General features: G+C 36.6%; 1 protein-coding gene across 10 annotated transcripts in view; it reads left to right on the top strand.

Moving 5' to 3' along the window:
- ADGRB3 (adhesion G protein-coupled receptor B3) overlaps positions 1-12,041 on the top strand; it is a 626,613-nt gene that overhangs the window by 261,079 nt on the left and 353,493 nt on the right. For all 10 annotated transcript variants that reach the window (XM_039531243.1, XM_039531244.1, XM_039531245.1 and 7 more), the window contains 2 exons: positions 3,939-4,049; positions 9,812-9,973. In XM_039531243.1, the coding sequence (XP_039387177.1) occupies positions 3,939-4,049; positions 9,812-9,973 (273 nt within the window). The remainder of the gene's footprint in view (positions 1-3,938; positions 4,050-9,811; positions 9,974-12,041) is intronic.

Raw genomic sequence — 12,041 nt, 5'->3', positions numbered from 1 at the left:
ATAAATTATGACATATGGTCAGAGCAGGAAAGGATCTCTCCATTACACTTGAGAACATTAGGAGGTATATCCAGCTGAAGAGCTTGTCAGAAACCCATATCCCCAAAGATTCATGGTCTCTGGGCTAGGAGACATATGTTCCCGCATAGCAACAAGACTTAGCCAAGAATAGCAAAAGTGAGCAAACTTCCCTTGCTCAGAAATGCAATTAAAAGCACCGGAAACATATTGCAGCATTCTGTGTGGAACCATCTCAGCCTGTAACTGTAGGATACCTCTGTGCCAGACAATGTCTAGCAATGTGGTACTACTCTATCACTATTCCCATTTCCCCACAAACAGCTCCCTCAAGCTAAGGTGAGATTTGGTAATATTTTAGCAACACAGAAAGTATTAAAAGTTATATACTTATAATTAGATGGGAACTAGAAATGAAGGGAAACCATGTTATTTTAGTTAGTATTTTTTTTGTACTTCTAGGGGAACTTTTGGCAAAACAAAATGTTTAACAAGCTCTTATTTAAAATACATGATTGTAATATATACATAGACATTTCAGATATATATAGATATACACATAAACACTTTTGATCCCACTAAGAAAATGTACTTGTCCCTGATTTTCTTATGAGAAATCTGAGTTTTAGTGAGGCAATTGTTGCCTTTTAAGTTCTCATTGATATTAGTACAATACACTTCATAGAATCATAGAATATCAGGGTTGGAAGGGATATCAGGAGGCCATCCAGTCCAACCCCCTGCTCAGAGCAGAACCAACACCAACTAAATTGAGAACACTGTTATTGACACAAGATTTCAAATATACCACTCCATGCTCCCCCAAAAGCCTGATCCTGCAGACAAACAATAGAGTGCTCCTCTATTGTGAGAAAGTAGTTTAACCACCTATGGCTTTCTAACAGGGGTGATCCAAGTTTAGTTAAACTTTGCTATCCTTGCTGAGCCTGCTACATCTCCAGGATCCCATGTTATTTGGGTAAACCGTGCTACCATGCAGACCCAGCCCAAGTGTGCAAGACAACAGTGCTAGGGAATGGAAGGGGACCTTTATGAACACACAGGAAGTTATAAGTGACACAAGTCCTCACCTCGTGGGCCAGGAATGCACTGCTTGCAAAGCTCACTACGTATGTTGTTCGTGTGCAGTATGTTGTTAAGTACCTCAACATAACTACATAACTCCTGTGGTATATTTGACAAAATATATACAGAAAATATTGTATATTAGTTACAAGAGATACTACTGAGCATGACTGGTGCACTATAAATACACAACGTACTGTGGATAGATAAGTTAAAAACTAGCTAATGTGCATTCATCTGTAAATTAAAAGGAAAGTTTGCTGTTTATTGGGGAAAAAGAGAGAGGTTTGGATAAAATTAGATGACTCCCGTCTGTATAAAGTGTTTTTTTTCTCTGTTGCCGTTCCTGGCCATCAATATCTCCATTGACATGAATGCAGTTATACCAGTGTAATGCTGGTGTAACAAAGACAAAACTGAAGCCTGTTCTCCTTAAAGTTCTCTGATCTCTTCATTAGGGCTTAATTCTGCTAGATGCTGAGCAACAACTCCTGGAGGTGCTGAGAAATCTGTACTTGAAACTCTGAATGGTGCTCAACATTTTGCAGGACTAAGGCCAAAGCATTACCATTTCCCTGTATGCCTCTGGAATGCCTTCTTCTGGCAAAGGATTCCCATTGTTGCACTCATTTGGCAGGTTGAAATATGGGTAAGCAGCATTCTGCAAGCATGGTGCCAGTATCGCTCAATACATGGGTGGTGCTCAAGAAGCAAACATCTCTCTCCAGATAATCTTCAGATCACACTGTTTATTTCAGTTTAAATGGACATCCAGACTACATCTCCCCAAATTGTTTTAATAAAGATCCCATTGTTAATTTATATTAGAAAATATAAAATCACAAAGTGAATGATCAAGGTGCCCTTCCTTAAATTGGGGGGAATTTAAAATATATGTTAAATAATTTAATTATCTGTAATAAATATTTCTAGCTTTTAGCATATCATATATAATTCACAAAATATTTTATTAATTATATGTTTCAAATATTCTCTTTAGAATGCAAAATATGCTGTTACTCTCAAATAAATAGTTACATTTTTAATTTAAAAGAAGCTAATAAAAGAATATTTACAGAGACAAATACTGATTTTGAAATGCTATCTTGACAATTATTAGAAAAGGCCAAAAAATACCCATCCTCTCTGCTGATTGGCTGTTGAAATTGTATGATTGTGATTTATTAATATTTTCCTAACGCTAAAAGTTGAGACAGTCTTGGTATGAGAATGAGATTTTTTTTAAAATTATAGTAAAATAATCTGTTTTATAATAGCATTTAGCTCATATGTGGTGTTTTACAGACATTAACTCTGTAAAAGCCTCACCCACACCTTTTGGGGCAGGAAAGTAAGTATTATCATCTCTCCCATTTTATAGATGAAGAGACTTAGGTTTCTGTTCTCTCTCTCTGCAAGTAACCTGCCTTCAGAGAAGCAACTCTGAATTTTTAAACTTCCAGAGTTTCAGAGAAGCAGCAAAGAATCCTGTGGCACCTTATAGACTAACAGACGTTTTGCAGCATGAGCTCTCGTGGGTGAATACCCACTTCTTCGGATGCAAGACTTTCAGACACATTCTCACATTTCAGTAGAGAGAATTGCCTTCTTGCCTCATGGATCACCTGCCTATGCCCCTTGCCTCCCAACCCCCACTGGGCTTGAGTGTAGAATATCTGAGAGCAGAAGGCTTTTCTATACACCTGTGATGAAAAGAGGGGGACATGTTCCAGAGGCAGAAATATCACTTACAGGGCACATGCAATCACAGAGGGAGCACTGGATGAATGAATTTGTCCAAAGCCAGAGAGGGAACTAGTGGCAGCTTTGGGATTAAAAATCATGAACTGTTGGCTTCAGCACTGAAGCCCATGTTATCCCACTGATTGTTATGCAGATGTCCCCTTTGAAATAAATGGGAAGTTCTGTTTAAAAATTGATGGCAAAATATAGCTCTGGACCTCACAGGGTATGTCTACACTGCAGCTGGGAACGTGCTTCCAAGCCAGGTAGACAGACTCACTCTAACTGGAGTAGACCTAGCCCATGTCTGCCTACCACAACCAGGTGCACTCAAAATAGCAGTGCAGATGTTGCAATACGGGTGGCAGGACAGGCTAGCTGCCGGAGTACAGGCTCCCGGAGTCTATGCTCAGGTGGCTAGCCTGTGCCACAGTATCCACACTGCTATTTTGAGTGTGCTAGCTGGAGCGGTGCTGGCATCTGTTTACCTGTGCTGGGAGGCACACTCCTAGCTGCAGTGTAGACATACTCATAGAGTGTTTTCCAAAGCAATGAAGGGAACAAACACGACTGTTGTTGAAGTCTGTATAATAAGCAGTTTGTGGCCATTTTATTATGTGGCATTGGCACCATTCTCATGGAAAGCTGCTTGCCAGTCCATCAGTCTGAAGGATGAGTGCAGGAATGGGAGCTTTCTGCACAAGGAACTGGGCTGTGTCACAGAACAGCAATAATGAACATTGTGGTGGTAATTTTCTGGTGTGGTTTGCACTGGTTTAAAATAGAATATAATGTCTCCATTTGAATAATTGTTTTTGTCTTGTAACATGCAGCTGAATTATAGTACAAGTGTCACTACATTGAATGTTTTTATTGTTTCTTACAATAAAGTCATGTTTAAAGTTTTGCAAACGTGAATTTAAGTATAGTTTTTAAAAGATGAGTATAGCAAAATAAGCTGATAATTGCCATGGTCATTTGAACTTTACCAGCAATGTCCAGGTATGTTTAGGAACATATTGCATGAGACAGTATGTACCTTTGAGAAATGTCTACACACAAGCTTTCATAAACCTTTATTCTGTCTTTAGAATTTGGAATGATGGGAGATCATACAATTAAAAGTCAGCGACCTCGATCTGTTCATGAGAAAAGGGTCCCTCAGGAACAAGCTGATGCTGCTAAATTTATGGCACAAACTGGTAATACATTAGTTACATTTTTCTATTTACTGTTGTTAATTTTAGCAAAGCCACTGCATGTTCCATAATCTTTTACTGCATACCTGTCAGTTTTCGAAGCTGATATTTTTGAACCATTTATTTATTTATTTTTCCACCAGTTAAAGTCCATAAATAAAGTAGCTGAGAATTAGGTAGAACATATAAAAAACATGCACTGTGAATGTGGATACTGAATGATTTAATATGAACATGAGTTTATTAATAATTAAAGCAGGCTTACGCATGAAAGACATAGTCCAGTTTTGAGATTAACTGTAGTTTACAGTGACCATATATCAGCGTTTAAAAAAAAATGTTAAGGAAGTGTGTTAGAATTTTAATAGAAATAGAACAACTGAAATCTAATCCCTGCTTTGGACATTTATCATATTAATTAATTATTAGGAGACTTTAATGTGCATATATTCAGCACTTAGTGTCCTTGCCCCAACATAATACTATATTCTCTAGGTTCCGGATTCATAATTGTTAAATATATAAATAGGTATGAATTAGACGTGCAAAGTATCTAACAGTTTTACATCTAAGACATACACCTCTACCCCGATATAACACAACCCGATATAACACGAATTCAGATATAACGCAGTAAAGCTGCGCTCTGGGGGGGTGGGGCTGCGCTCTCCGGCGGATCAAAGCAAGTTCGGTATAACGTGGTTTCACCTATAACACAGTAAGATTTTTTGGCTCCCGAGGACAGCATTATATCGAGGTAGAGGTGTATTTTCGAAATTTATTTTAACAACTGCACTATCTTTGGATAAAGATACCAAAATATTACATAAAGAATCTACACCCTGCTCTTGTCTCTAAAAATCAGCATTTACCAACAATTAACATGCAATAGTATCTGTGGATCCAATCCAGCTCCCTTTGAGGTCAAAAGAAAGGCTCCCATAGACTTCAGTAAAGGATGGATCAGGTCCTAAGATACTGAAGTCCTGTCCTGTTCTAATTATAGGTTAATTACAGTGCATCTCAGATACCACTGTGTTGTAACAGTTGGTATATGCTGACTCTTTGATGTGCCCACTTTACTGCATTCTAATAAATTACTGCATCAGAAACCTTGTGCCACATAAGCATTGTATGGATTTGACACAAATTTACACCATATTCCATAGATACTAACCTAGAAGACTGTCTGCATCTTTCCTACATAATGCTTCAAGTTTAATATTCATTTTAGTAAATGAGCTATAATTGCATTTAGTTAAGTTGCACGTTGACTTTCTTAGATATAGAGTGCTTTACACTTTTAACAGATTTTCAGAAGTTGTATAGTAAGTAATGTAAACATAAATGTATAAAAATCGATAGTGATCCGTTTTTATAAAGATTTTAGAAGACAAAAGGTGCTGCCCTCCCACCAGTACCTGGGATTGCTTTTATGCATGAACCCAACCGACAATACTGAAAGATGTCTGCAGTTATATGTCAGACATAAATGGAGAAATTATCTCAGAAGTTCCTCAGTTTCATACAGTTTTTGTTTAGGTACAGTGGGAGCTTATTACTTACATATGTATTTCAGACTGATGATGTCAGTTTCTTATTACTTAGACTAACCCTTTTGATTTAATGCTGTTTCTTGATTTCTTATAATTACCCTAAAAAAATTCAGAAACTGTTTTAGCATTTTATATAAATTAACTGTAAACCTACTACTGAACAGTAACTATACATCCATTTGCAGTGCATTTTCTATGGTTTTTAGAGAACTGCATTTCAAATGGACCACCAATATCCTCTACTCTGGAAATATGGTGACAACGAAGTGGGATATGGAAGTTCAGAATTATACAGGCTTGGTTTCCAAGTTCCTGTTTTGAAAGCATGAGTGATGTGTGTGCAGAGCATACAAATTCACATGCCTAATTCTATGGACATATCTTTTGCATACTGTAGAGAACTCATTTTAAATAATACTGTGTTCTTTTTTAGAACAGTGCTACTAATTTTCATCTTTTCATTTTGATTTTCCTTTGTAGTGATCATTTCATCTTTTCACTGTAATGTATTTATTTTCTTGTGATAAAACTAATGTGATATCTTCTTAAACAGAACCACAGGGATTTTCTAACATACTTCATAGATTTACTCATACACTAAGAAAACTAGTGGAGTTTGAAAATGGAAATCATATAGATTTCTTTTGGTATATATAATTTCTTGTTATTTTAGTCTAATTATTTTTTATCTAATAAAGAATAATGAAAAATAACTATAGTTAAACTGTAAGCATACCATTTTCATGCAATGAAAGGGCAAAGACACAGCAGAAGTACAAATTGCATTCTAGGAAACGCATATTGTGCTGGAAAAATATGAGAAATGTTCAATACTGTTTTGAGAAGACTGGATCCAATTCCTTTGACACCAATAGAGTGTCAGGCCTAATATTCAGTACTAAAAGAAAGTGTTTGTATGTGTATCTGTGTACAACATAAAAAATTTCAAATAAATACTTTCATAATTTAATTATCTTATATTTGTTATTTTTGTGTTCCTGAAATTATCCTTTCTTTAGATATTATGGGATTTAGAATATATAAATGCAGGTAAGTGTTTCACAGATCAGTGAGACATTCCAGACAGAATTTTCTCCTACAGGTCTAGCAACTCAGGAAAAGGAAGGATTGTTAGTTTGTTACCACTTAATTTGAGATCATAGGTTTAACATGGTAGGTATAAAGTAACTAACAGCTAAAAAGAAAACAAAACATAGTCCTTTTTTGTAATATTCAGAAGGAAAACAAACAAACAAAAAACCAAGAAGTGCAATCTGGGATTAGGCAGATAGTCAAAACCTAGGCTTAATCTAGAAAACTTTTAATATATTTGAAAATATAAAGCACATATTTTGCTAGCAATTACATAATGTGTCTCCCCCCCTCTGAAAAATATCAAATATATCCTGTTTCTTTGAGCAAGGTTTAGTAAAAAGTAATATGATTCTGCAAAAGGAATGGAATATTTTGTGAGACAAATCTGTTCTTTATATTTTCTAATCTCACAAAAATTGCTATTCCTTGTGCATGAAATGTCATGTTACTTCTTAGGGCTTCGATCCAACAAGCACTTACGCATGTGCAAAACTCTGAACATCTAAGTAGTCCCATTGCCTTCAAAGGGACTACTCACATGCTTAAAATTCAGCACATGCTTAAGTGTTTTCTGGATTGGGAGCCAAGATACACTGTTGTATGGTACGTAGATTCTTCAAGGCTTTCAGTAAGCTCTTTTCATCTTAAAACTCACTAAATACAATCACATTCCTTAATACTAAGCTACTACTTTTGTCCATTACATTGTGAAGGTTAAAAACAACTTTATCCTGTATAAGTTAGCCAATAGTTTTAATTTTTAATACTGCATTCTGCATTTTAATAGCAGTGCACTGTCACCAGGTCTGTGTGGGATAATGGGTAATTTGCATTCACTATATAAGACTGTTTTACATAATGAGGAACAAATTGAGAAGCATTGCTTTGACTTTTTGTGCTGTTTGACCTTTCATCTAAAGCACTTTTACAAAGGCAAAGTCAAGTGTCAAAGCTGTAGGAAAAGAAAGAAACTAAAATGAAGGATTTGCCTGGAATAGAAGTGCAGATGCTACTACAATAAGTTCTTTTACTACATTCTTCACAGGGACTATAGTGTATATTGGATAATACTAACTATGACAGTTACTGGTTGCCTATAGAATAGTCATACCTACTACATTACTTCCTCTGATCTCAACGCAAGTCATGTAACAGCCTAATCAAAATCATAAATGACAGACGAGAGATTATTAAACAATAAAATGCTTAATTTTCTACTTGCTCCTTGTAACAAATGAGTGTAAAGCTTGCAAGATTCTCATTTTGCGAGCTTTCACACCTTAATAAACCTTAAGCAATTGTCATTGTTCATAGATGTTTTTGCAATGTTCTACAATTTTATGAAAGGCTAGAGGATTTGTATGTTTTAATTATAAAGTGTTCTGGCTTGATACTGAATAAGTGGCACCTTGTGCTGTGCTTGGTTTCTGGGAGGCTTTGAATATCCTTACAATTCCTGTTTAATGGAGTAGTGGAGACGAGACATGCGGCAAAAGTGATGGGCTTGCTTTGTGGAGAGAAAGGAGCAGGCAGGATGCCCTGCTACAAGAGCATGTTTTCTGGACAAATCACTATATGGTATTTACAGTACTCGAGGAAGACACTATCTGAGTCTTCCTGGCTGCAGAGATTTCGTGATTGCTGCTGTGGGCAAAACCTTGGAAGAATAGATAAAGATACAGGGATGCAAACAGGATTTTTAATTTTTAATAATTACTTCAAGATAAAAGATCATAGAATGACATTGATTTTTAAATATAAGTTCCAGTTTGTTTCAGAAGGGACTTAGGTTTAAAATCAATGGCCTGATAAGGCCCATGGCATTGTATTTTACAATGACTGTAATGAAGCTAGGTGAATATGATTCCATGATTACTTACAGAGATTGTTCAATGAATTTGCTTCAGCCAGGTTCATACCCTTTCTGTATTTTCCTAGCATGAATGCCTTCAGATAAAGAATTTCAGAGACACAAGTGAAAATGAATTTTAAACACCCTTGCCCAAGTAGTCATACCAGAATGTTTCTGCATGCATCAGGCCAGGGAACAGAAGTAATACCATGTAGTAGATTTCATCACTAACAACAAACTGACTCAGCTCACATAGCAAATCTTCACAAATCAGACCCGATTTTGTCACTGATGCTCATATTGGGTAGTACCTTGTGCTAAGTAATCCTATTCATTTCAGTATGATTGCTCAAAGACTAAGGTAGTACACATTATGAGAAAGAGTAGGAGAATCTTGCATTTGGTGATAAGCCATAGAATAAAAAAAAGTCAGATATTTTTAAATAACAAATGCATTTGAAGATATTGCAATTCCTTAAACATATTCTGTGAGCGGAAATAGCAGATATATTTGTTGGCTAAGTTATTCACTGTCAATTATTTGTTCTATTAAGTTCTGACTATATAACTCCATTGAAAATAGCTGTAATTACTGTATGCAGTAACAGTGTCTAAAGCAGCAAACAGTTTAGCTCATCCCCATATCAAAGTCTAGTAATGAAGAACTATGATGAAATATTAAGTCAGAGTTCTTAGCCCACCATTCAGCTTAATAGTCTGCGTAGCTACAGTAAAGTTCTGAAAGATTCTTTTTTGTTTATGGGTAAAATCAGAGGGTCAGGAATCTTCTCTCAAATGCTTATCTCACTCAAAGGGAGTTCAATACTTTTGTTTTGTTTTGTTTTTAAAATTTGACTCTGCTGTCATCATTCCTTAAAAACTATCATCTAGCCTTCATTTTGGAGTGCTAAATATAATCAGTCAAAAATAAATCATTTTTAGCTATGAAAAACTAGACTTTTTCTGTTGTTTTGGTGTGCCAAGGGCAGTGTTGTTTCTGGAATGTTCAAAGACAGTAGTTCTAAGGAAGCTGTAAATGATGCCATGTGGTCAAATTGGTTTTTCTCCCGTTTTTAAGTGTATTTGTTTTCTATTCATTGAACATTTTTCAAAGCTGCTTTCTTTCCATTAACTTTTAAGTTTATTTTAGTTTGGTTTATTGTCTTTAAATTATACCTGCACGCCATAGTAAACTTTGGCAAACAAAAATCTTTATTAATACTCATGACAGTATTCATGTTTGTTTGTTGTCTTGAATACAGGTGAATCTGGTGTTGAAGAGTGGGCCCAATGGAGCACATGTTCAGTTACTTGTGGTCAAGGGTCGCAGGTGCGAACCAGAACTTGTGTATCACCTTACGGGACACACTGCAGCGGCCCTTTAAGAGAATCAAGGGTTTGCAATAACACTGCCCTCTGTCCAGGTAGTGTTAGCAGCCAATCAATAAAATTGTGGATGTTATTGAACTGTATAATGCTAAGAATTTCAAACGATACCTTTTTCTTTAAATATGAATTGCATAGAAGCACTTTAATTAGAATGGAAATTGTACTTCTTATTCATCTGTGAACTTTTATTTTCTGAGTGATTATTTCCTGATTCAGAGAAGCCAAGGAACTGAAGAAGAATTTTTTTTCTCTCAGTTCCAGATTAAAAAAGAAATTATTGTATCATCCTTTTTTGCTCATAGGTTTTCTGTATTGTAGATAAAGGTGGGGGAGAAAGGCACAATACAGATTGTACTTTTAGGGGAAGAAATCCTGATAATCAACACACTAAATAGATGTAAAAACTCCATTGATAAGCAGTGGTGGTGAAGCTAACATATCAGACACTGCATTTGTTTAACCATTTAGTTTGATATGGCCTGAATGATGAGAATCATTCATGAGATCATGAGAATGCCCCTTGTGGAATTTCCTCTACAGTCTTCTGTCTAGGAGGGGTAAGATTTGCCCATCACAGGGGAAAAAAAAACAAGAGTCTGGCCAGCAAGTCCCCCTGACTCCATGAGTACATGGCCATCTGGATAGAAGCCCTATGCTTCCACTACAATTCTGGACTTCCTGCAGTAATTCTCATGCTCTATGGGCTGTCATTGCCTTTGGGGTCTATCTTATAAGGGATGCAGCAGAAAAATAATAGAACCATAGAATAGATTATATTACTTTTTCTATGAAATCTCTGCAGTCGAAGACTTATGCGCTTCCCTCCAGGTACATGAATTCTCTAACCTTCCTGCAGCACAGGAGCCCAGGACTACAGAGAGCTGTCTGCAGATTATGAGAAAAGGCAATTGATTCTTCCTTTCCAAGTAGGGAGGTGGGAGAGATCCAGTCGCAGAGCATACGTAATTGGATAATGATTTGTAGACTCAGTCTCCTACAGTTATCTTGCGTTAAAGACTTGCAGTTTCACCCTGGTAGAGGGGACATGTCAATGTGGTTATTCCTATACAGTTTGTATATCAATTTCTAAAATGTTTTGGGAACTTTTGAGATGAAAGGCATTATAAAAGCACAAAACAGCTTATCCAGTCAACAACTAATTTAATGAGAATTATTGTCAACCTTTCATAATTTTACACTATGTTCTAGATAAAAAATTCCATATGAATTGCCTAATATTTTATGATCTAGGAACCCCAAAGCAAGAATGGAATGGACTATTTTAAATGTGTCCATACAAGAATACCCATTTGTCAAGGTTCCTTCCCCACTCTGAACTTTAGGGTACAGATGTGGGGGACCTGCATGAGAAGCTCTAAGCTTAACTACTAACTTAGATCTGGTCTTGCTGCCACCATCCAGATTTCTCAGTGTCTGGAACACGCTCGTTCCCCCCAAAACCTTCTCCTCCCTGCGTAGTCTTGGGAGACTTCACCAATTTCCTGGGAACCCACAAGGGGAGAGGCGACTCTAGATTTAATCCTGAGTGGAGCGCAGGAGCTGGTCCAAGAGGTAACTATAGCAGGACCGCTTGGAAATAGTGATCATAATACAATAGCATTCAACATCCCTGTGGTGGGAAGAACATCTCAACTGCCCAACACTGTGGCCTTTAATTTCAAAAGGGGGAACTATACAAAAATGAGGGGGCTAGTTAGACAAAAGTTACAAGGTACAGTGACTAAAGTGAAATCCCTGCAAGTTGCGTGGGCCCTTTTTAAAGACACCATAATAGAGGCCCAACTTCAATGTATACCCCAAATTAAGAAAAACAGTAAAAGAACTAAAAAAGAGCCACCGTGGCTTAACAACCATGTAAAAGAAGCAGTGAGAGATAAAAAGACTTCCTTTAAAAAATGGAAGTCAAATCCTAGTGAGGCAAATAGAAAGGAGCACAAACATTGCCAACTTAAGTGCAAGAGTGTAATAAGAAAAGCCAAACAGGAGTTTGAAGAACGGCTAGCCAAAAACTCCAAAGGTAATAACAAAATGTTTTTTAAGTACATCAGAAGCAGGAAGCCTGCTAAACAACCAGTGGGGCCC

Source organism: Mauremys reevesii, linkage group 3 (genome assembly GCF_016161935.1).
Source record: "Mauremys reevesii isolate NIE-2019 linkage group 3, ASM1616193v1, whole genome shotgun sequence".
Taxonomy (NCBI): Eukaryota; Metazoa; Chordata; order Testudines; family Geoemydidae; genus Mauremys; species Mauremys reevesii.
This window is presented reverse-complemented; position numbering and strand designations above follow the sequence as displayed.